This window comes from Centrocercus urophasianus, unplaced genomic scaffold (genome assembly GCF_019232065.1).
Source record: "Centrocercus urophasianus isolate 14NV4802_14NV808 unplaced genomic scaffold, USGS_Curo_1.0 seq_21, whole genome shotgun sequence".
NCBI classification, from domain to species: Eukaryota; Metazoa; Chordata; class Aves; order Galliformes; family Phasianidae; genus Centrocercus; species Centrocercus urophasianus.
The window spans coordinates 2,585,691-2,610,773 of record NW_024884767.1 but is presented as its reverse complement, the minus strand read 5'-3'; the positions used below and the strand labels follow the sequence as shown (position 1 = coordinate 2,610,773).

Below are 25,083 nucleotides of genomic sequence, written 5' to 3'. Positions count from 1 at the left end.
TTCTCGGAGGATCTGCTCCATGATCTTCCCAGGCACACAGGTGAGGCTTGCCGGTCTGCTGTTCCCCGGGTCATCCTTTCTTCCTTTCTGAAAAATGGGAGCAATGGTTCCCTTTTTCCAGTCACCGGGCACTTCACCTGACAGTCACGAGTTTTCAGATCTGATGGGGAGCAGCTTGGCAACCCCAGATGGATGGATATTATCTGACCCCAGGGAGTTATATACATTCAGTTTCATGAGGATGTCTCGTACTTGTTACAGTGGGACTGAATCTGCTCTTCTTACCCACAGTCAGAGAGAGGTTCAAGGACATGGCTGATATGTAGCCTGACCAGCAGTGAAGACTGATTCAAAACACTTATTAAGTACCTGAGCTTAAATGCCTGAGGAAGCCACTTCTCCGTCCTCATTTATCTGAGGGGAATACTCTCTTTGATCTGTCTCCTCCTGCTTATGTACCTGAAAAAACCTTTCTTGTTATTTTTCACATATCTCGCCAATTTCTGCTCTATCTGTGCCTTGTCTTTCCTAATCTTATTTCTACACATGCATTCAACATCCCTATATTCTTCCCTACAGGCTACACAACCCTGCTTCCACTTCCTATACGTTTCCCTTTTTCCTCAGTTTCAGTTTCAGGTCCTTTCTCAGCCACACCCGACACCTGCCTCTTCTGCTCAATTTCTTCCACTGGGGATTGAGAGCTCTTGCTCCCTCAGAAGGGTGCCCCTAAGGAGCTGCCAGCTCCTTCTGTTCATATGACCTCAAGGACACTTTCCCAGGAGGTCCCACCCACATACCTAAGAAGAGGGTAGATACACTAGTGATTTGACATCATACATCATACACTAACTGAGATATTCCTAAGTTTCATCTTCATCTTCTTTGACTTTATTCCTTCAACCAATCTTCATGAATTTTGCTCCCTATCAGTGATAATGTTATTTCTGTATCTTTTTTTTTCTTTTTTCCTTTGAAGTTCTCACTAATTTTGTTGTTATTTAGGAGACTTTAGATTATCTTTTAATCATAGAATCACAGAATTGTAAAATTGCTCAGGTTGGAAAAGACCTTGAAGATCATTGAGTCCAATCACAACCTAACCATACTACCCTAACAACCCTCCACTAAATCATTGTTTATGATGGAACAGAGTCATACAAGCACAGAATAGTTGAGTTAGAAGGAACTTTAAGGCCTGCCCAGTTCCATTCCCCCCTGACGCTGGCTAGTTGCTGCCTGTCAGATCAGGCTGCCCAGGGACCCATCCAATCTGGCCCTGAGCACCTCAGGGATGGGATGTCCACAGCTTCACTGGGCAGCTCATGCCAGGGCTTCACTGCCCTCTCTCTAAAGAATTTCTTCTTTATATCTAATCTAAATCCCCATTACATTTTTTTTTAATTAGTTTAAAACCATCCTCGTCCTGTCACCACCAAATCATGTCAAAAGTTGGTCTTCGTCTTTTGTCTGAATTGTCTCAGAGTGCAAAAAAACCCCAAAACAGCCAGACCTGCAAGACTGCATAATGAGTGAGCAAATGCTCAGCTCATCTTTTGGAAGATGTATCCATTGCGTATCTCCACTTCAGACACCCAACAATCTGTACTTGCTGATCACGGGCGAACACACTTCTAGCTGGGCAGGATTCTCCGTAGCGCTGAATTCCATTAAGCATGGCAGCCCCTTCTTTGCCACGTGCAATGGGTGCCTGCAGTCAGGAACATGCTGCTTCATGACAGTGTCCTCATGTGATGGCAGCTGTGGCACGGAGCCAGCACGGTACACAACGACACCACCAGGTAAGGCGTACGGCCCCTGGATTGGGTACGTTACCCAAAAATTCACAGAGGAAATCTTCATCCTCAGCTACAGGCAAAATAATAGCAGTCAGATTCAATTTCAGCCTAAGAAGACCCCGGGGGAAAATGATAGGTGTGGACAAATGCTTTTGCATTTGTCACGGGGTTATCCTCAGATATCAGTCCGTGACAGGGGGCACCGGCCCCGGGAAGAAGAGAGAGAAAAAACCGCTTACCAACGGGTTGCCGCGATCCGGCCGGCCCCGGGCCACGTGCGCTCCGGGAGAGGGGGAAGGGCAGAGAGCTGGCCGATAGTTTTAGCGAAGAGAAAACACAGCGGCAACGGTCTGAGGAGGAACGGTAATTTACTGAGTCTAACTAAAACAAAACGACAGAGACGAGAATGGTCAAAATGCCAGTCAAGCCACGGCACTGCGAGCGAGAGCACTGCTCTTCTCCGCGGCGAACTGAGATGGCCGAGCCGGGGCCAGAGGGAGAGACGCTCGGGTCCTGTCCGGAGCTCCGCCCCACTGCCTCTAGACTGCCCCCACACTAAAAAGCCACAGTTTGTTCAGTCTCTCCTCATATGGCCCGTTCTTCTAGCCCTTCACAAGCCTTGTTCCCCTACTTTAGGCCTACTCCAGCACCTAAGTGTGCTTTCTGTACTGAGGTGCCCAAAACTGAACACAGTCTCAAAGTGAGGCCTCACCAGTGCTGAGTATAGGGGCAGGATTACTTCCCTAGTCCTGCTCCATCATACAGTCTCTTCTTATAGTTGAGCTGCTTCTTCCTCCTCTGTACAATTTACTTTCCACTTCATAGAGCATCATATTGCAACGCCATGTAACAGAAATGTCAGCAAAAAAACAAGTTTATCTTCTGTCAGTATGTTGGCTTCATTAAAGGCATTCAGGTCTGCTTGCTAGGCCTTACATCAGAGTTACCAGTATTTCTGGGTCATGAGAAGCTATTATAGAAGCAGGAAGTTTTACACAAAACATCAGTTTAAAACTTCAGTTTGCCTTCATCTTGCTATATTAGCGTAATTTCACAGACACAACATTTAAAGGTAATTCAGAAACTCAATTCTTTTTCTGTTTGGTATATTGTTTTTGTTACTCTTCATGCCACTTCACCAACCTATGAACATTCCTTTGTATACAGAAGAGCTTCTGATATAATGCTAATGCTGTGATTTCTTCTCTGCTTTTCTGCTTCTCCTTTTGGGGCTAATGAGGATTGTTGCATGAACAATACATGTTCAGGATCACTTTTCAAAATAAGGTTACACTTCCAGCCTGTAAATCTCAGTGCTCTCCTCTGCTGTGATGGCAGTAAGGCCTAAGGAGCCCTTTCACTGTGAGAACTGAAGAGCCTCCAAGGTTCCTATTTCTTTGGGCCACTTCTGTCCTCCCACACATGTCTGAGAGGTGGTGATACTAATACTTGTATGTTAGTGACAAAATTTGCTCCTTTGCCCAGCTGCTTGTCCAAAAGTAGAACTAACCCAAAATTAGGACAGTAGCCACAGAGTCATGCAGAAATTTTAATACCAGAAAATTCATGGAGGAGTGTGCCACATGAGACAGTGCCTGACTGCAGTCTGATCTTCATTCAATTTCTTTATCTATACTGAAACAAACATAAAACTAATTTTTAAGTATTTTAAGGTAAAAGGTGGCAGTAGTGTAGAAAATGAAGTTTGTTATTTCCCTTATTATTTTACACACTGTTAGGATTCCTAGTTCAGCTAGCATTAATGCAGACCCTTAGAAACATTTCCTCCACCATGTTAGTCAGCATGAAAGGGTGGGATCAGTGGAAAGGTATACTGCCTCATCTTGTCATGTCTATGCAGGAGAGACAGATTGTTCTGCCATTTGCATAGTGGTTATTTTAGGTGTGTTGTTATTTGGAAGGCTTTATCTGAACTTCTAAATTGAGATTTATCAAGCATTTCTGTTACCAGTTGTATATTAAAAACATAAAAATAACACATAGGAAGTATTTTTTTTCATGACAATTTAGAGGTGGAGTCGTATGAGTTTAATGTCTGTGTTTTCTTTATCTTCATATAAACAACATGAAATTGATGCTTGAGCCAAATCAGAACATCTTTTCTTAGTCATGCAGTCAAAGTACAGAGATTTTTAGGGTTTGTCTGTTGTTTTTTTGTTGTTTTTCTTGTTGTTGTTTGTTTATTTTCCAAATTATGTGGAAAAAACTGCGTGTAATACTTTCTAATGTTTTACACTTAAGGTTCTTTGAGTAATGCATGTGAACATATGCGTTTATATCAATACTGCACTTAATGGTTTGTTAACAAGGTGGAACACCTAAGCAATTCATGATTTTGAACTTACAAAACATCCTAAAAATCCTTGGTGTTGTTTTTGGGCTTTTTTTTCCCCTGTTGCTTCCCTGTCAGTTACTCCATTAAAATAGGGTAATAATCAAGTTTTGTACCAAGGTCAGCACAAGATTCTGGTCAGTTCTGATGGATAAAGTGGACAGAGCTCTTTGCCAAGAATCACAGACTGACTCATTCTCCCTACCCTATGCTGTGTTTCTTCCAAACCTGGTTTGCTAGTACTCTTGAACACAAAAGCCAGTCAAAAGTAAGCAAAACAAAACGAAACATCTGTGTATGTGTCCAGCAATAAAATATGGAACAAAACCAATAGGCCAGCCAGTGAGAGCAAGTCCATTTAGTGTCACTGAAATGGGAACCACGCTGAAGTCAAGGCATATACAGATCAATAGCAAGAAGAAATGCAGTCATAGAATCACAGAACTATGGACTCATAAAATCATAGAATGACTTTTGTGGAAAGGGACCTTAAATCCGACTCTGTTTCAACTCCCTGCCACGGGCAGGTTTCCCCCCCCAGCTCAGACTGCTCAGGGCCCCATCCAGCCTGGCCACGAACAGCTCCAGGGATGGAGTACCCAAAGCTCTCTGGCAGCTGTGCCAGGACCTCACCACCCTCTGAGTGAAAAATTCTAATCTAATCCTAACATCTACTTGACATTCTCACTTTTTAAAATTTTTTTTTAGTGTTTGAAAACTTGCTGGGGAGCAGAGAGAACAGCAGTGCAAAATGCATAGCAGTCAAACACAGGAGAGGGGGAGGTGGAAAATAAAACAGACTTCTTGTGACAAAACATGGGGGAGAGTAATATTCCTTTATTTCTTTGTGGTGACACCTCAAGAGGACTTCTTGCTGGATCCCTTCTTAAACAGTCTTCGCTGATATTTACTTACAAGCAAATCAAAACCCAAAACTGATAGTAAGGAAGCAGCGTGGAAAAATAACACAAATTAATTTCCAGTGGTGGCTGGTTCTTTGACAGTGAAGCTATTGGCTGTTTTATGAGGGATGTGGACAGGTAATAACCCCACTCAGCAACTTTTCTCATCCTGATTCCAGAGCTGAGACCAGAACCAACAGTCAGGCTGCTGCCATTTCTGCTCCAAAGCAGAAAGAGCTGCGCAGCATGTTATTCACCATTTGTCTACCGCGTGAGACACTTGTGTGTCTGTGCACAAGGTCTGTCTTATCTGCAGAAAGGAACCACACTGTTCTGATGAAGGCAATTGCTAAACAAGGTGTTATCTGCAATTTACTTTATAGTCTTTATATTCATATATATATATATAATATAGGCTTTATAGTCAACTGTCCACGCAGCTCATAATTGTTCTGATGGGACTTCTGAAGAAAGCAGTTCTGGGGAAAAAGACGTATGCTTTTTTGCTAGCAGTGTGCTGGATTCTCACATATCCCTGACATGCTGAGCACAGTGCTTACCCACCTCCCAGCATCAGGTCTCTGTCTCATCACGGATAGCTGCTCACTGCATTATGGTGCCTCAGGACATAGGCTGAGAGAAGCTGTGCTCCCCTTCCTGTTCCCAGCACTTCCTGGCATCTAGACTCTGGCACCAGCTGAGCCAAGAGCCATGGGCAGCAGCTAGGAGGGACATGGGTCAGCTGGGATGCTGACAGAGGTGACAGTGCTCTGGGCAATCCTCCAGCCTTGCTGGCATGACTGAGCTGTTGCTAGAAAGCTTGAGCGCTAACAGCCTGAGTGAGACTCTCCCTCCAATCCTGTCCTTTCTGCTAATATTTATTAGCTTGCCTATTTCAGTATTAAAGTCACAACATTGCTGAGCTCTGATTCAGATTTCTCAGCAATAACCACCCAAAAACATAACATTTCCCCTCCCAAGGTAGGCAGACATATGTGGGACTTCTTTGTCCCTAATGGAAACAGGGAAGGCAACAGAGGAGCTATTCTGGCTGCATTTCCATCCTTCCTTCTCCTCTTCCTATGAAAACAGGGCTGGCAACACTTCCTGTCATGCCCTGCCTAAGGTCACCTCTCTCCTCAGATGCACTGCTCTGCTTGCCAGAGCACCCCATGCCCTGTTCACACCAGCAAGATTGCCATGTGTATAGAATGGTGTGAGACCCTACAACAGTGGTTTTCATCAGGAGGGTCTCCTGTCTTATTAACCCAGTTGGCAGCAGTTAAGTTTGCTCTGTCTGTAGGCACTCTGTCTGGTTTGTCCCATGCAGCTAATAGTGATGCTCTCAACAGAGCATATCTAGTCTAGTGGTGTTTCTTAGAGGTCAATACTGGGACCAGTGTTGTTTTATATCTTCATTAATGATCCAGACGAGGGGACAGAGTGTACTCTCAGTGTATTTGCAGATGATGCCAAGCTGGGATGAAGTATTGATCTGCCTGATGAAAGAAAGTCCCTACTGAGAGATCTAAATAAGCTGGATAGCTGGGCTGAGGTTAGTTGTGTGAGTTTCAACAAGAGCAAGTACCAGGGCCTGCCCTTTGGTCACAACAACCCAATGCAATGCTACAAGCTTGGTGCAGAGTGACTGGAAGGTTCTGTGGTAGGAAAGGATCTGGGGTATTAGTTGACAGCTGGCTAAACATGAACCAGCAGTGTGTCCAGGTGGCCAAGAGGGCCAGTGGCATCCTGGCTTGTATCAGAAGTAGCGTTGTCAACAGGAGCAGGAAGGTGATTGTCCCATAGAGCTGGAAATCCCACTCCTACGCTATCTCACTGACCTGTTTTAGAGACACAGCAAATTGCAGTATTTTTCTTTGTAATCAGCTGCAAGCAGTGAGGCTGGTAATTCTTTTCCAGCAAGTGTGTACTACTGATTCACTGCCAGTTTCAGCTGGTGGCTTTGGTGATAGAGGACAGCAATATCTACAGAAGCACTGAGCTTGCTTAATCAGAGGAGAAGAGTTACTGAAAGAAGGAAATAATGTTTGAGCACGTGGGTGGTTGAGCAGTCTGTCATCATCAAACTTAGGCATTTCAAGGCTTTCCCAAGGCAGCACAGTCTATCAAAGAAGGCCCAAACAAATATGGTTGGAAGTGAGCCTGTTCTGGATGACTGTCCTAAGTATAAGGACTGCACAGAGTAGCATCAGCAGCAGTGACCTACAGAGAGAAAAGAGAGCAGGGAATCTGGGAAAAGAGTGACGAGTAAGATAGCCTACCAGCTAGATGTGGGTCAGTGTGGGAAGTCAGATCAAAACATAAAAGATGAAATAGTGATAATTAGAAGGATATTGGAAAAAGAGGTGGGGAATAAGATTGAAATTATTGGGAAAGATGGCAGAAAAGGAAAAGATTTTACTGATTTGAAGATAAAATGTACATCCTGACATTTGTGGAAGTATGTCAGAAGAGGTACTCAAAATATAGAATAAAATGCACCTGGAAAATGGGCCATTTTAGAATTACGTGCGCAGTTTTCAGGTCAATATAAAAAATGCTGTTTGACACCAGAACAGTTTTCCAATTCCATGAGAATGCTTTGCTGGATGCTATATCATGAGGGTCTTAGCATGCTGCATCCTGCACTGAAAAACTGAATTGTGGAAGAAGGGACAGCTCTGGAACAACCCACAAGCAAATACAGGATGCCTGCAAGGAGCCATTTATAGGTGATGGCATTCCTACAGAAGCCATACAAACCCAACAGTATATATGTATATAACTAGTTCATATGCCTTGCTGCATAGGTACAAATGGTTGCAAGGAACTGATCCCACATGCTTATAGGTAATGTTTGTTAAAGCACTGTTCATATCCATTCTGTAAAAGGTGGAGCGCAGACTAATTCTCCTTTTTGTTTTTCTCCTTGAATTTTAGAAGAAAATGGACCTCGCCTACTTGTAGTAGCAGAACAAGCTAAGGTCTTCTCTCAGAGGGGCGGCAACGTCACACTGCCTTGTAAATTCTACCATGAACACACATCAACGGCTGGCTCAGGAGCCCACAAAATCCGGGTCAAGTGGACCAAACTCACCGCAGATTACCTCAAAGAAGTGGACGTCTTTGTCGCAATGGGACACCACAGAAAGAGCTACGGGAAGTATCAGGGCAGAGTGTTTCTGAGGGAAAGCAGTGAGAACGATGCCTCTCTTATAATCACAAATATAATGCTGGAGGATTATGGGAGATACAAGTGCGAAGTGATTGAAGGATTAGAGGATGACACAGCAGTGGTAGCTCTGAATTTGGAAGGTAGGTAACACCTGAATTATACTTAACATTAGGTTTGCACAGTGTTAAGGGATGCCTGGTTTTCCTCCTCATACTGCTGGTACTGTGAGATAACAGTGATAGCAGCCAACTGAGAAGTGGGATTCATAGCACCCTGGGGATCTTGGCCTGAGAGCCTCTAGCAGCTATCATAAATTAGAAGAACATTAGGACTTTTATAACTTACACTAGCCCACGGCATAGTCTGCTCCCAGTGAGCCCCATTGCAAAGGGAGCCAAAAAAGAATGACCAAACACAGTATGAAAGACTCCATATGTTTTTAATTTGGTCCCTTCATTTTACAAAAATTGCTGTGTGTTTTTGCAGTAGACTTAATCAAAATTATATTAAGCATTCTCCTAAAAGCCATTTTGCAGAACTTTGGGACGTTTTAGATTATCAGGAAGATTAAAATCTTCCTACAAACAGGGAAAATCTCCAAGTAATTTTACAGAGACAATAGCTTTGTTTATTTCAAGCCTTATAATTACATAAAGTAAATCTCTATATTGCCTGCCAAGACAACTCCTACTCGTACGCTCTGGTAGTCATTTCCTTCAGCAATTTTTTGTAAACAGTATGGTAGAAAGCATTAGTAAAATTATTGAAATGGACTTAAAAAGAACAAAATATTCATCTTTTATGAAATTTAGATTAATTTTATGAGATTTGATGCATGTAAATCAGCATCTGGCCTTTTCCCCAAAGCCCTCTATTATTCTCATCTATAAAAAAAGAGTTCCATGAAGATATCTCTCTGCCCCTTTACATTTATACCTGCCAGCAAGTGTGTTTCAGGAGGAACTTTCCAGAAGCCACATAATCTTGTTAGTGGGGGGAGAAGAAGGGAAAGAAGAAGAAAAATTGAAAAGAAAAAAAAAGAAAAAGTCACCTCATAATAAAACTGCAAATGCAGCTGTTGACTTTGCCACGTAATGGAGATCAGACACAGGCAGCACCTGTCTGACCTTTGCATGCCTCAGTTCCCCTTATGATATTCTGCAGGCTGTCCTGGAGTTCGTTCCTGGGTTGCAAGGTGGGATGTAGCATTGCTCAACAATCTTGCAAAATGGCATGTGATAAAATTCTTCTGACAGGCTCCGTATGTCCTAAATACATGCCTCTGTAAGGCTTAGAGCTTGTCCAGATAAGTAACTGTACCACTGGATCCCAAATACTGATATTTCCCAGAATTTCATGATGTTAAGACAATATTTCTAGTGTAAAATGTTCAGAGCCAGCATAAAATCTTCATCATGCTGCTTATCTGGACCACATACCCTTCTGGTACCACTAGCATTGTGCCTTTGAAGTAAATGTTCGTTAGTTTCCTGCTTTTAGAAGCAACAAGATCCCAGGACAAACACTTGCAGCTGCGACAGGAGAGTTCGGGAAAGGGCAGATGACTAACAGCTGCAGCAACAGAGAGAAACTTTGCCTGGAGCTTGGTACAGATCGTTGCGCACGTGCAGAGACTAGTATTTGGAAGGCAATATTGAAATGATATTAGAATAAGAAGACAATGAGAAATGTTTTTTGTTAACCATGTGCAGTAGTTACATAGTTTTTGACAGTGCCTAGAACTGAGGACTAAAAGCACAGATGGAATAGCGAGCAATATGAGGTTGCTCAGGTAGACAACTACACTTCCTTAACAGAGCTTGAACATTGCACAACACTCCTGAATGTTGCTGCTCCAAAGACAACACCCAGAAGTTAGTTAGCAGTATGCACTGGAGAAACATATCTGTTAAATATCACTGCAGAAAAGAGATCTTTCTTTTCTACCTTGCCTAGTTAGTGATAGAGCACCAGCTTACTGTACAGAAGATCTAGGTTCTACCTACTACAGACACCTTCAGCCTGCTGCTGTTTCTCTAAGCAGCGTCTGCCTTCGAATTATGCCAACTCCAATCCATCTTCTCCAACACCACCACTCCTTCCTGTTTCCTTTTCTTTGAATTCAAAATAAAGAAATTCATTGGATAGGAGAGGAATTAAGTATGTCTTTAACAAGACTGCTCCATTCTCTGATCAAAGGAAAGTTTATGCATTTTAACATATGGAACAGTGTTTTGTTTTAATGACTTTGTCAGTCAAGGGTGTCAAGCTGCTCATATCTGACATTAGAGAGTGAAGTCTCCCAGGGAGTTGGAAAATCATTTGTGAAATCCCATGGTAAAAGCTAACCGTTCAAGAAGTGAGATAAGACTATTGAGTGTGTTGGTTTAGAATAAAACAACTTTGTTTCAACTAGGGTAACTAAATTCAGTGATTCTGGGTCCAAGTTTCACTGAAGATTTGCTCTACAATCATAACTACTAAAGTGCACTTACGTTTACAGTGGACACGCAGACATAAGTAGTGGATGGAGTGTATTCATCTCTTTCTATGCCCCTGCACTCATCCTGTCATCTCATCCATATGAGAATGACCACTTCATTCAGTGCTCACTTTTATCGCTGTTTCATGCATTTGTGCAGTGCAGATCAGGATGAGTTTAAAAAATCAGTCTCTCTGGACAAAAGTAAAAATGCTACTCCACACTAGCATTCTGCATCTGCTACGTGTAATAAGGTTTATCTCACAGTAGGAAGGATTTGCATCAGTAGCATGATATCCTGAGATGGTGGCCCTAAGGATGTTGACTGGCAGCAAGACAAAATCATTTATACCCAGGAATGCCTGCTAGCAGTACAAACCAACTGATCACTTCAGTGTGAGATCACTGTACAAATGGCATAGATTTGCCTGAGCAAAATCATATTAATTTATCAATATGAAAATAGTTGACCTCTACCTCAGTGGACCTTTTATCCTCCCTGAAAGTGGTAGTGTTATATTCTTGTTAGATTTAAAAGCCTTCTAGTACTGTGATTAAATATGCTATGCATAGTAACTGGCTATTTTTTTTTTTTTTTTTGAAGGCAGAATTAGGCTCAGTTAAGTATCTTACACATTTCTTGCATATTCTTATTGCTACTATAAAGTGAAGAACTGTGCCAGTTCCTCCCTCCCTCCCTTCCTACTCACTTCCTTTCTTCCTTCCTCCCTCTCTTCCTTTCATTTCTTCTTTCCATCTTTCCATCTTTCCAAAACTGTTCAGCCTTCTCATCATTATCATCTCACATTTATCCTTAAATGCAGAAACTGAGTATGGAACTGTTGGGCTGGGCACAGTGGCTGGAAGAAGTGGCAGAAACTGTAGATGGTGTGAGATATATTTTATAACGAGCTTGTCACCAAAGCCATTTTCTCACTGAACTGAGCATGCCATGATACTGCATTTAAAATAAGGATTATTAACTTCACATTCTTTTACAGATGTCACAAGAGTCAAAAGCTTAACATTTTAAAGGTCCCCTGTGGTAGATAGGTACAGTTGCCTGAATCACAAGCAAAGAAAGAATTCTCAACTTACATTAAATTTTCCTTATGTTGTCATTTTACTCTTCTGCACGACATTTTATGTTTGTGCTTTACTGTTTTCCTATCTGACAAGCACGATGCACTGCAGTGAGTCTCCCTGTGCCAGGTTTATCTGCTTCGGTTTTCCAGGCAGGGGAAGCCTCCAGCAGTACCTGTGGCTCACACTGCTCCTGCATGGTTTATGTGCACTGTTTGTTCATGGCAGTGAGATTCATGGGCCAAGTGGCAGAGAAAGTAGAACAATGCTAGGCTGCCAAAGGCATTCTTACAGTGCAATCTGTAAAATAAGTATTTTCTACATTCTGCAGAACCAGAAATATGTAAATTTAGATGAAGCTATTGAAAGTATCTGTAGACTGTGCTTCTCAGTTGGAGGCAATCCTTACATGGCTCCACACAAACCCCAAAACAAGGTTTTGTGACCTTGCTTGGAGGTTCATCAGCTTACAAGATAGAGTGAGAAAAAGATCGAGTTTCTTTTTCAAAAACTGACCTTATAGTTTAAAAACACAACAGATAAATCCGAAAGGTCCAAATAAATAAGTTCTTCCAAATTGTCACAGTAATCATTTCTAATCCAGCCTTATTTTCTAATTAGATTTAGTTTAATGATATCTTTCCTATTTCTTCTACATGCTGCTGTTACACTCATACACCGAAAGGTATTTAAAATATCCTTTGCATGACAATTTGTTGATCTGTCTATTGTAAAACTGATCATATAGGGCATGCTATTTATGAGCACTTAGAAGACAAGAAGATTTTTTGTAATAGACAGCAGCAGTTTTGCAAGAGTAAATCATGTTGATCCAATGTAATTCCTTCTGTGTCAGGGTAACAGCTCCTTACAAACAGACTTGTACTGCGGTCGTGAAAAATGGCATTTCAAGGATACAGTAAAGTAAAAGTAAAAAATAGAGAAACAAAAATTTATCTGGAAACAATGACTTCAAAGGAAGGTGCTAAAAGACTTGGGACTGATTAGCCCTAGGAGAACAGAGAAAAACAAGTCTTCAAATTTCGATAAAAACTGTGGGAGAATAAGGGAATTGTCTGCCCTTGGGCCCAGGCAAGTCTAGTCTGGATGCCTGTATCAGTTAGAAACAAGCAGTCACAGTGACAGGTTGGTTATGGGGCACTGTGGATGGATGTCCCCAGATTCAGGTGCAAGATGCTAACTGGAAGCTCACCCATGCAACTTGTGCTGAGTAATCAGATAAGCGGAAAAATGGAGGTGGAATCTGAAAGAAAATCAGAGACTAACCTCTTACTAATCACAGGATCTTAGAAATCCAACATGGAAAATTTTTCCTTCAAGTGTATGAACCTGCCAATGTAAAACTGTATCCTGCAGTACAGCATATAGCAAACCTACTTTAACTAGTGTTTACACTGGCTACAAGAAAAATTGCTTTTCTGTCTAGGCTAGAACTCAAGGAAGCCAATTTCTTTACTCTGGCTAAAAAAGTCCTATTTTTTTCCATATGTGTTAACAGAGATTATCTGTAAATGCGCTTAAAATTGCTCATTGCTTACAGTGCTAGTTTAAATTGTTACAGGAATTGAGCTTTCTGGTTTTATTTACTCATCTTGTTGTCTTGGATCACTATTACAGCTCCTTGGATTGTGACTGTACCCACAGTGACTAATTAACTGCAAAGTACTTGTATTCAGCATTAGGGATTTCTTGCATGTAAGGACATACATGCATTATGTCTTGTCCAATCCTTAAGAGATCAGAACTGAGCTCTGCTTCTCTGATTATTCTCCACTTATTTTCATTAGCGGAACGTTTGATTCTCATAAGCCAGATGTAAATTCTCTCTCTCTCTCAAAAATAAATAAATAAATAAATAAATAAATAAATAAATGAATTCAAAAACAGTTCCACAAAAACCATTTATGATGATGCCTTCCAAGACAGTTTCACTTGTCTCCCACTCTCCGTTTTCTTGGATTCTTTTTTATATGCTATACTTCCACATCTTCTGTTTTGATACAAATCCTGGTTTCCATTATTTTTAGGACAATGGCTGCATAGCTGCAGGTGCATACAGCAAGACTTTTACTGATAGATTTACTCTCCAGTGAACCAGTGTTTCTCAGTTTCTTCCTGAGCATCAGGTTGTCCTTCCCTGGGACAAGCCCAGTTTCAGAGAACTGCATGTTTGGGAGTCTATGCTGTAGGTTAATATTCCTCACTCAGACTCCGCTGGTGTCTCCGCAGCTTCCTTGGGGCAAGGAGCCAGACCACCAAGATCAAGCTAAGGCTCTTCAGTTCAGTCTTCCAGCAACAGAGAGAGGGTACTGCTATTCTCTGGGTTTTAAAAAGGCTCCCATCAATCCTCTGTCTGATTTTTTGGTAGATTGCTACGAGCGCCTGATTGCACATGGGTGCTGTTGCTGTAAAGCCTGCCAGCAAGACATGCTACAGAAAACATGGAGGGATTAACAACTTTTGTTCACGCTCAGCTGGAGTGAAATTCAGACATAAAAGGCTACAGCCAGTCTTTGGAAGAGGAAGACCATTCTTTCCCAGTGGAAGACATTCTGGAGCCTTCATGTGACCAAAAAAAAAACCAAACCACATTATTAATTTCTGGCCATTTGAGCCTGTGTTCTCTTCCTCCATTTCCTAAACTCACTTTGTTAACATTTGGAAATATGTGTTTTGTCTGGTGGCAAAACACAGCTTTGGAGTCAGGAGTTTTGAGTCAGTCTTTAGTTTGGGAACAGAGTCAAGCCTCCAGACAGCTTTTGTCCATTCGGGAACAGATGGGATGGATTATCTTTTGATGGGCTGTAAGATCCAAGACCAAAGAAGATGCTGTGCAACTAACTGAAGTTCAGAACTGCTAACTTGTACCAAAAGAAAGGCAAATAGTAAGACTAACTATGAATTCAGTGTTATGTTTGATAGGAAACTGAAGGGGAAAGAATAATACGAGCAAAAATGCAAGATAACGCAAAGCTACACAAAACACATATCCAGTTTTGCTATACAAAATCACCAATAGCCACCCCATCTGCAGGGTGAAATTAGTGTTAATCAGTTGCAGACGTGTACTTCAGATGAACTCAAACAGAAATCAGCTTCTATGCAGTCTACCCGAATGTAGCTCAAAGCTAATATTACAATTTTCTGCGTATTTTTGTTATTAAAACATTATGTCTCAAACTTTCAAACTCAAGTACGTTGATAACAAATTAACATATTTATTTAATGATCTAAAAAAAGTGATTTTGGAAACCTTAAGGGATCAAATCTGTTTGAGCGGTATCTGTTGAATTGTTTCTCAGTCTTTAAAATAATTTAAGTATAGCTCCTCGGTTTCTTATGTGCTCCAGACCAGAAAATAATGAAATAGCTACAGCTTTATGTTTGTTAAGTTATAGCTAGCAGCACATGATGTGTTACATTTCATTCATCCTTATAGTTCAGGACAACTAATAACTGAAAAACCCTTTAAGAAAGAATTTACAAAAGGGAAGAAGGTCAGCAGAATCTCTGGTTAATTGCTGAGGGAGAACAAAATCTTGTTTATTATTCCCTTGCTATGTTTACGTTTGTATGCTTTATTTTCTTGGATCAAGTCACTGAGGTTTAGTAATAACAAAGATTTTATTTAACAAAAATAACAGTACTTGGATGATAAATGAGTGAGGGAGAGGAGGAAAAGAAAGGAAATGTTAAGGTACCAGTGGAATAGACACCAAAGTGGACTGACTCCTCAAGAAGAAGAATAACTTCATTGCATGCTGTCTTGCATGACTGTAATACAATTTCAGTATCCTATGCTCTGTACATTGCCCTGGAGACAAGGAATTTCTTACAGGGAGAATTCATCAGCAGGGAGAAAATAAAGATGGATGTCTGTACTGGCTTAAAGTTTTTTGCCCATTCCATAATGTGCTATCTTGTCTTCAGCCTCTCAGCATCCCACAGCAACAAGTTCTGCAGAGATGTTTGATAGTAAACTCTCTGAGCTAGATCTTCTTGGATGCCGTTTTATTTCAGCTTATTATGAAGATTGGGCTGAAGCCAACCATAAAATTTAGGTCTGAGTTAAGTTTCTAAAGCCTGCCAAAGTTACAGTGGACTGATCCAAACTTTTATGTCTCTCTCTTTGTACAGTCTTTTATCAGAGCCACATGAGGAGGTGGTTCTTCAGCATTTTATTCAACATCTTCTATGTTTTGAAATGCAATTTTTAACAACAGATCTTTTTCACAGAATCTCAGACTTGTAAGGGTTGGAAGGGACCTCTGGAGATCACCGAGTCCAGTCCCCTACTAAAGCAAGCTCTCTGTAGCCAGTCACACAGGAAAGGGTCCAGATGGGTCTTGAGTGTCACCAGAGAAGGAGACTCCAAAACCTCTCTAGGCAGCCTGTTCAGAGTGAGAGTTTGTGAAACAAACAAATGTACAGTGGAAAGACCTGTGAAATAAAGGTGATGACTATGAATGTTGCTGCTGAAACAGCTCAGGAGTTGTTTCCCATTTACTGTCTCCACTTGGATATTCCCTGTTCCAAGGTCTCTCCACCCTACCTTTCTGCAGCTGCTGACCACTGATGAGCGGCAAGGCTCATCAGCTTTCATTGAGGACATCTGTCTGGTACTAAAGAAATCCTGTTCCCTGTTGCTCTCCGTGAGGAGCTTTTCCTTCCTGAGTGGTGAGAAACTGCCAGAAGCAGCTGGGGTGTATTATAAAACATCTTCCTAAAACCACACAAGATTTCATGGAAATTTTAAGGGAAGGGCAGATGTAGTACTTAGGGGCATGGTTTTAGTGGGCAGTGTTGTTGGTAGGTAGACAGTTGGCCTAGATGATCTTAGAGGTCTTTTCCAACCTTAATGATTCTGTGATTTTATGATTCTAAGACATCACAGAGTCTCCTTCTGACAACTGTAAATGCTACTTCTCCTTCTGTTCTTTCAGAATTGGAGACTCAAAACCTCTTCTAGTGTTGGTAACACCCCAGCTTACCTCTTTCTGCCATTTCAGGTGTTGTATTCCCCTATTCTCCACGTCTGGGTCGTTACAACCTAAACTTCCATGAGGCTCAACAAGCCTGCCTGGATCAGGACTCCATCATTGCCTCCTTCGACCAGCTCTATGAGGCCTGGAGGTCAGGGCTGGACTGGTGCAATGCTGGCTGGCTCAGCGATGGCTCGGTGCAGTACCCCATCACCAAGCCCAGGGAGCCCTGCGGGGGGAAGAATACGGTGCCTGGTGTCCGAAACTATGGCTTCTGGGATAAAGAGAAGAGCCGATACGATGTTTTCTGTTTTACTTCTAACTTCAATGGTAAGAACCCGGTTTGCTTCTACCTTGCAAAGGGATTTTTTCATGCTTTGAAAAGAAAGAGATGCCAGCGTCACCAGAGGGTAGCAGATGGCACTTGGCTGGCCAAAGTTTATGTTAGCTTCGGGAAATGTTACTGATGGATTTAAAAAGACATGTAACCATAGTAATGGTGGCTGTGCCGTGTGTTCATGCAGATTGTTTTCAGAACTTGGAGCTAATGTTAGTAGCGCTTCCTTATATCTCCAATTTCACCCCACTAAACATGCCTTTTTAATTTTTATGTTAGTTAAAATGGTGAATAAATTAGCAATTTCTTTAGTTGACATTTCCCATTGATTTCAATTATAATTACGATGTTTTACGACATCAGTGTCACCAAAATAAAATTGTGATTGTCACTTCATCTCTGCTGTTGCCTCAAGCAGCTCCAGCTCATACAACAAGTCTAATATGACAAATATTTCCTTATCAGCAAAGTTTTTTCTAGCTTATATAACAAATAATTCAGATTTCTAATCTTAGCATGCTGTCAAAACTGAGACATTCCCTCTTACTCTGAGCTTGGTCTGCCCTAAAGCTTATTCCAGTGGCTGCAAAATTTCAGCAGTTAGTAGATTTTACCTTAGGTACGAAGTGAGCTGATCTGTTGATCTCAGACTATCATTTATAGTTTAATCTAATGGCTGGAAAGGATTTACAAAGCATGGCTGTGAATGAGAGGAGCACTGCAAGTAAGAAGTGCAAAAGGAGCCTACAGCCCTCCATAGCATCGTGCTCACGGGTAGTTCACTTGTGTTTGGCATTCACATGTGTTTGGCATTCAGCCCAACCAGACCAAGGAGCACAGCCCTTTCTGTTTATGCTCAGATTGCTTATCCTCAGTGAAGCATTTTTGCCCTGTAGCATACATAAAAATAAACATAAGCCTTGTTCTCAGATGATATGCTTTAATGCTAGGCCTGTCCCACCCTCTCAAAAAGAAAAAATCCAACAAATTCTCAAACTAATAATATAAAAAATTAGGTGGGACACAGTCAGAAGCAAATGTTTGTGTGATTTTATCATGCTACATAATTCCATGAAATGCTGGCTCATTTTTCTCTTGTTCCATTTAAGCAAGGCAAAATCCTATACGAGCTCATCATATGCTCATTTAAATCTGGAGAAAAAAAACACTGAGGAATAAAATAAACAAAGGAAAAATTAAAATTGATAGCTGCACTATTTAAAGTGCTGATAGCATAAACTCTTGAGTTCACTGGTCACTAAGGACCACCATTGTCTACACAAGCAGCTGGACAGTATCTCTCAAGGAAAGAAGAAAAAAAAAGCTGAAAAAAAAAAAAAAGAAATGCTGACAAATACTGTCTGTACACTGATACTGCAAGAGAAAGAAAGAGAAAGAGGAATAAGGCAAGATGAGAATATGGTATAGAGATGGCAGAGAAGTGAAAGACAAGGCATTGGTATTGATCTCATGCTTGGCGAGTCTGCTAAAATGACATGCGGGACAGAAAACCATGCAGCAACACTGTGATGTGAAGAGTGGAGTACCATTTTACCCAGGTCCCTTCAGCTCCCCTCCATATACATCTCTCAAGGCGTCAGCAGAAAATCTGGACACATTCTCCTGTGTCCCTTCTCTGTTCTCCACTATTTGTATTCCAAGCACACCACAATAATCCCAGAAATGCTCCCCAAATGCCAGCATCTTATTTGCAGCTTAACACCTCAGACAGCTTATGTACACTTAACAATGTCATTAGTGTTCTCACTGTAAAAGGAAAAATCTTATAATAACCTGGTTTCCCACTAGGTTGCAACTGCCAGAGATAGTGGCTTTGGGCAAAGAGCTATTTCTGCAACACCCAATATTGATTCTCTCAGTTCAGGAACAGCCAAGGAAAATGAAGTCAGGACACCAGTAGTGGCAGTGACAGCTGGAATCTCCTGATGCACTAAAACAGAGAAGCCTTCAGCACTGTGTGAGGGAGCTGGAAACACACCAGTAGCCTCAGGATTGGAGGCATGCAATGCTAGCTTGAAAAAAAAGCACATCTCAAAGAGTGTCAGTTGTGTGAGCTGCTGTGAGTAACCGGGGGGCGTGAAGTTTAGTTTGGGTTCTTTCTAGAGAAAAACATCCCTAAGTACCTCATGATGTCAGGTGAGATGGAAAAAAAAGGCTCAATGTTAAGTAGTTGAGGCTTAGTTTTAACCTGGAGAATGAAGATCCTTAATTTTTAGATATTAAGTTGAAAAATGGAAACATAATCATTAATGCAGTTAGTTTCAATCCAGCTTCAGTGTTTTCACTCAGGATCTATGGGACCTCTCTTTGGTGAACACCAAGAAGTACTTTCATTCTGTTATCAAAGAATTATGTACTCATTCCTCTTGACTGTACAGGAAAGTAGTTTCAGCAAAGTTCTTATACAATACAATATACAGTACTCATTACTTGACAAAATTACCCTCTCCAGTGTCTTTTCTTGGAGTACTTTAAGTGCATTACTTGAGCATTTTGTTCTTCCCATCTAACTCCTTCCTTCAATTGGTTCATAGAGGAACTTTTTGTCTTCTGTGGCTGTGCAGGTAAAGCCAGAAATCCCAAGAGGTAATGCATGCTTTTTGAAGAGTAGTACAAGTAATTTCTTGGTTTATAAGAATATATAGCAATGAATTACAGAAAAGTACACAAAAACTAATATTAACATAATCCCACCAATATGCTTACTATTCAGAGCTCAAAAATCAGACAGCAAGGCTATGCAAGAAAGATGTAACTTAGTCCTCTTTCGTATAAACACTGCAGAAGAAATTCATGTCCCACAGACCCCACATGGCATGGGGCAAAGAACATGTAGTAATATAGCTGAAGGGTTATTCTTTGCCTAATTTCAAGGGCTTTCTGAAGGAGGCAGTGAGCCTCTCCATAAATAAATAAATGAATAAATGGAAAACTCTGACTCTGAGAAGTGTTAGGCAAGATAAATCACAGAATCACAGAGTTGTAGGGATTGGAAGAGAACATTGAGTCCGACTCCAGTTGCATAGGAAGGTGTCCAGGAGGGTTATTCTAAAACTGAACAAAAAAGAGGTCTAAATACTGCCTGTATCACACTTCCAGCTCATTAATGTGCATTTTGTTAAGTACTTTACACACTGAACTGCACTGCATAATCTATTTGTTATCACAGCTAGCAAAATTGAATAAAATTATTTTATGTTAACAAAATTAAAAATACAGAGAGTAAATTTTAGGGATATTGTGTGAGTGCAGCTGCTTATTTCAGTAATGCACATGTTAAGGTGACCACCACCGTTTAAAGCAGTAGAAGATCTTTTCCAAATAATCCACACTGATTGTTCATTTGATAAAGAGAATATTTGAACATGCATCCATTTCTCTAAAAATGAAAATAAAGCTACCCAAAGAAAAATGATTTGCTCTTTCTGAAAAGTGGGTCCTTCTTGGCCAATGGCTTCTCGGGGGGAGTGGAAGAGGATTTTCAAAAATCATACCCAAATATTTAATGTAGCTGTTTAAATACAGCTCCTGAGTTGAACATTGATTTCAACATGCATTTCATGATCCTATTTTTGAGGGAATGAAAAGTCTCTATTCTCACTAATTTTTATACATTTTGAAGAGCAACAGCCTCACTCAGCTGGCTACTGTGGCTATGAGATACACTGTACTGAGTCTGTGGAGCTGATGATAAGTAGCATCTTGTACTGCATGCTGAGAATGCCTGTCATTGCCATCTGACGTGTGCTCTCTACTTGATGAAACAACTTAATTCCCTGAGCACATGGGCTACAGCCCTCCCTGTCAGGCACTGTGTTGGCTCTCACACAGAATAGATCTGGTGGAGTGGTATCACCTATCAATACCACTAAGGATGATGTCCCACTTCCTTTGCACCCAGCTTAGATACAAAACTTTGCCTTGAAATACGCAACTTAGAGCTGAGGTTGGAACAAATCTCCACTGGCAGTGCATCTGTCGCACTCCGGCAGTCACAAGGTGTGGGTATTTAAGTCAAGTGCTCAAATTTTGCTCTTTAAGCTGTTCCATTACAAGCTAAACCTTAAAATAGCTGTTACAAGTGGGGTTCTATTAGGTTTGCATAAACTCCTGCCCCTTGATTTGTAGTGAAAAGTCAAGCCAAGCACACTCATTCTCTATAGGAATGACCTAACTGACACACATTAATTACAGACAGAGGATTAACGCTTCTCCCTCCTTCCACGTGAATTAATGAGAACTAAGAATGAGCATTTTAGGAGTACTTCTAGCCTGTTGGTAGGGGAAAACCAGTAAATCTCCACCAAGTCTATTTTCACAGCCTTTAATCGGACATTCTGCGTGCACATTCCACTCGCGTGGGGTTTGATGTTAAAGTTCTCCCATTTAGGGAAAGGGCAGAGTGTAGGAGTTTTTATTATTGATGTCATATGTCAAAAGCCTGACCTTACTGCAAATCCCAAGGAAATTACATTCCCCTGACATATGGTTTGAAGAGCAACTAATAAGCTAGGTGAAGTTTACATACTATCAGTCCAAATCCCTGTTCTCTTAGTCTGAAATCCTATTTGCTTTGGGGAAACCTCTTAAAAGCCTAGTAAGAACAGGGTTCCACTTAATAAACATTCTCTTCAGTAACAGCCTGTAAATGCTGCCAACTTGCTGCAATGGAATCAATGCATTTTACAAGGGGTCAATTATCCACTCTACTCTGGTGAAAATACTGTAGATACTACCTCTGACAACAGTGAAATTGTTTAAAAGGTTCTTCTCCACAATATAAGTGTCTTTTTTTTTTAATGATTTCCATCATAGTATAAAATTTCAAATCTTCACACATAGCTAATTCAATTATCTTTATAGTTTCACCCAACCTGACATTGCTTCACTTCAAAAAGCCTCTCTGCTTTTTGCTGAGATTTAGACATAACTCGTTCTCCTTCCTGCTGCTTTTCCTTCACCAAGAAAGTAATCTGTGCAGAATCTGTTCTGTTTTACTGCTGTTATTTATGAGGAAGAAAATGGATGTTTTGCTGGAGTACATTTTTAATTAAGAAGCAGTTTGCCTCACATGAATAAATAGATTTTTCTTTTCAGACAGCTTGCCCCTTTCATAATGCAGTAAGATTGAAAATGTTTTGAACTTACTTGGAAATCTGATAAATAAGTTTAATGAGTGAAAGGCTTGTGATAAAGTTATACTATCTTGATAAGTGAAATTAATATTAGCGTTATTGCTACTTATGGATTGGTACAGAGGAGTTTTCAAGCTCTACTTGCTGGTATGTGTTTTCATTACCTTATGGTGGGCGTGTTTTGCTTAGCTGCTCTATCAGTTCAGTGCTGTGGTACGTTACGGATATGCCCTTTGATGCCTAAAGAGAAACAGAGCTGGAGAACTGCTGTGAATGCTTGTGGAACAGCTAATGAAGACTTATAGCCGGCATGGTTTTGATCTACCAGGGGTTCAAACTCTGCTTCTGAGAAGCCGTGCAATATCTCATCTTTCTTACATGGAAGAAGAAAAAAAAAATCAAAGAACTTTAAATTGTGCTTATATTTAATCAGAAACAAGGTCACTGCCTTATTGGAAAGAAGAACTGCACGTGCTAGCTCCAGCAGCTCCCACCCAAATACTTTCAAAGGCCAGGTCTTGCAACGCCATGCTTCTGAGAAGGAAACTCACAAAGGGTTTTCATCTAATGTGGAGAGCATGCTGTAGGATTACACTGCTTTGGATGTTCAACTAATTTCCCTTCTCTAGCAACAAGATGCTACTGTTTGAGATCTGCTCTACCTTAGATCTTGGGTTCCTTAGGCATTTTACTGGATTGAAGATAGAACCTGATGCTGGTCTCAGAACAGCCCACTCTGAACCCCAGGCTACACCCCCTTACGTTCTTCCTGCTATTTTAAATTTGCAGACAGAGGAGGAAAGCAAGGCTGAATGTTAGATGGAAACTCTTTACTCAGAGGCCCTGGCACATCTGCTCAGACAACTGTGGGTGCCCCATCCCTGGAGGCTCTCAAGGCCAGGTTGGATGGGGCCCTATTCTAACCTGATTTGGTGGGGTGCAGCCCTGCCCATGGGAGAGAGTTGGAACTGGTTGGGCTGTAAGGGCTGTGATTCTATGAAATGCATCGCAACAGGTCTGTTAGCATTGAATGCCCATGCAGTTACTATGCTGTACTGTTAGCAGAAATAAGTACAGTGCTGTATTTTTGTAGAAACTGACCTTTACTTTCTTATTGGTTTTTTTTTTCACTCCCACTATTTATCACTTATTGCACAAGGGATTATAACCTGTTCAACAGCACAGCACACAATTTGCTGCACATTCTGAAATGATCAGATGTTGAATTGTCCAGTTCTGCAGCGGAACATCCTCATTTCTCCTCAAAACCTCCCTTGATAATATGCTCTTCTCCTTCCTTCTCTCCCCAGGTCGTTTTTACTACCTAATACACCCAACCAAGCTGACCTATGACGAAGCCGTGCAGGCCTGCCTGAAGGATGGTGCTCAGATTGCCAAGGTTGGGCAGATATTCGCTGCCTGGAAGCTCCTTGGTTATGACCGCTGCGACGCCGGCTGGCTGGCAGACGGCAGTGTCCGCTACCCCATCTCCAGACCCAGAAAACGCTGCAGCCCCAACGAGGCTGCAGTCCGCTTTGTAGGCTTTCCTGATAAAAAACACAAGCTGTACGGTGTCTACTGTTTCAGAGCGTACAACTGAAAATACCTAGAGCGCAACAGTTTTAAATTCATTAGGAACATGTGAGAGATTTCGATATGAACTCGTGCAAGTTACCAAAACTGTGATAAACCTTTCTTTCTTACTGTAGAGTCATTTTCATAAACCCAACCCATTAATTTGTTTTTGTTAAAATATTTTTGTAAAAGTATCATTCCATAGATATTTAAAATTAATATAATTTAATGGAAGCTCTAGGTAAGAGCCAAATTCGTTAAGCTACATCCCAACAGAATATAAGTTTCGTGAATGGGGCATGCAATAGAGCTTGACAATTGCTAGGACACAATTATGGAATGTAAGGCTACTCAAAGCAGAAGCTTTTAAAAGCACAAATTTTACATATTTGTACCCATTTGAGATATACTGCAAATTGATTGTATCTGGAGTTTTAAAATAAGATGTTTTTGTTTATAGGGATCAGTGAGGTTTTGCAAAAAATAAAAATAAAAAAAAAAAAAAAAAAGGCAACACAAAACCAATAGCAAGCTAGATTAGAAAAGACTGTTTTCACTGTTTTTGCATGGGAACAATATACAGTTTAATGAAAGCAGTTAAAACAGTCCAGAAATATAGGATTTATTTTGCAGCATAAAACCCCGCCTTTCTGAAAACGAGTCTTGTGATCCCATACATATTTACAAGCACAATTACTTCTGACTGTTCCAATTGTGTTTTGAATGTGTATAAATCACTGAACAGGTGGGTTAATAATTTATGAGAAAACCCTACTTTCTTCTTAACTCAAATTAAAGATGCCTGAGAAGTATTGCATTACCTTTGAGTAGCTTTACTGAGTTATTTTAAAACTCTTAGGGCCATTTGCTAAGCCGCATATAGCATCTACTCAGGGCAGTTGTGTAAATGAACTGCTGGACAGAAAAATTATAGACTTTAGCAGCTTGAATTTACATTAGCCTTTGAAATGTTATTGTCTTAATGAAAGATATTATAATATTTAATATTTCTTAGCTATTTACACATCACAAGAAATAAAAATTGGAAAAAAAAATTAAACGATTAAGTCTTAGAAGAAGATTATTAAATAAAATCTGAAACCAGCTATTAAGGTTTAGAAGAGAAAAAGTACTTTATTTCCTTACATCTCACCTGTATCTAAATATACATCTGCTTTTTAAACTATCAATGAAAAAAAAATTAGTATTGCTAGCCCT

At 40.8% G+C, this 25,083-nt stretch overlaps 1 protein-coding gene across 1 annotated transcript in view; it reads left to right on the top strand.

The window, feature by feature from the left end:
- HAPLN1 (hyaluronan and proteoglycan link protein 1) overlaps positions 1 to 24,745 on the top strand; it is a 64,284-nt gene extending 39,539 nt beyond the window's left edge. Inside the window, exons 3-5 of the mRNA XM_042822973.1 lie at positions 7,995 to 8,369; positions 16,825 to 17,127; positions 23,601 to 24,745. Coding sequence (XP_042678907.1) covers positions 7,995 to 8,369; positions 16,825 to 17,127; positions 23,601 to 23,890 — 968 coding nt within the window. The 3' untranslated portion in view covers positions 23,891 to 24,745. The remainder of the gene's footprint in view (positions 1 to 7,994; positions 8,370 to 16,824; positions 17,128 to 23,600) is intronic.
- The last annotated feature ends 338 nt before the right edge of the window (positions 24,746 to 25,083 follow it).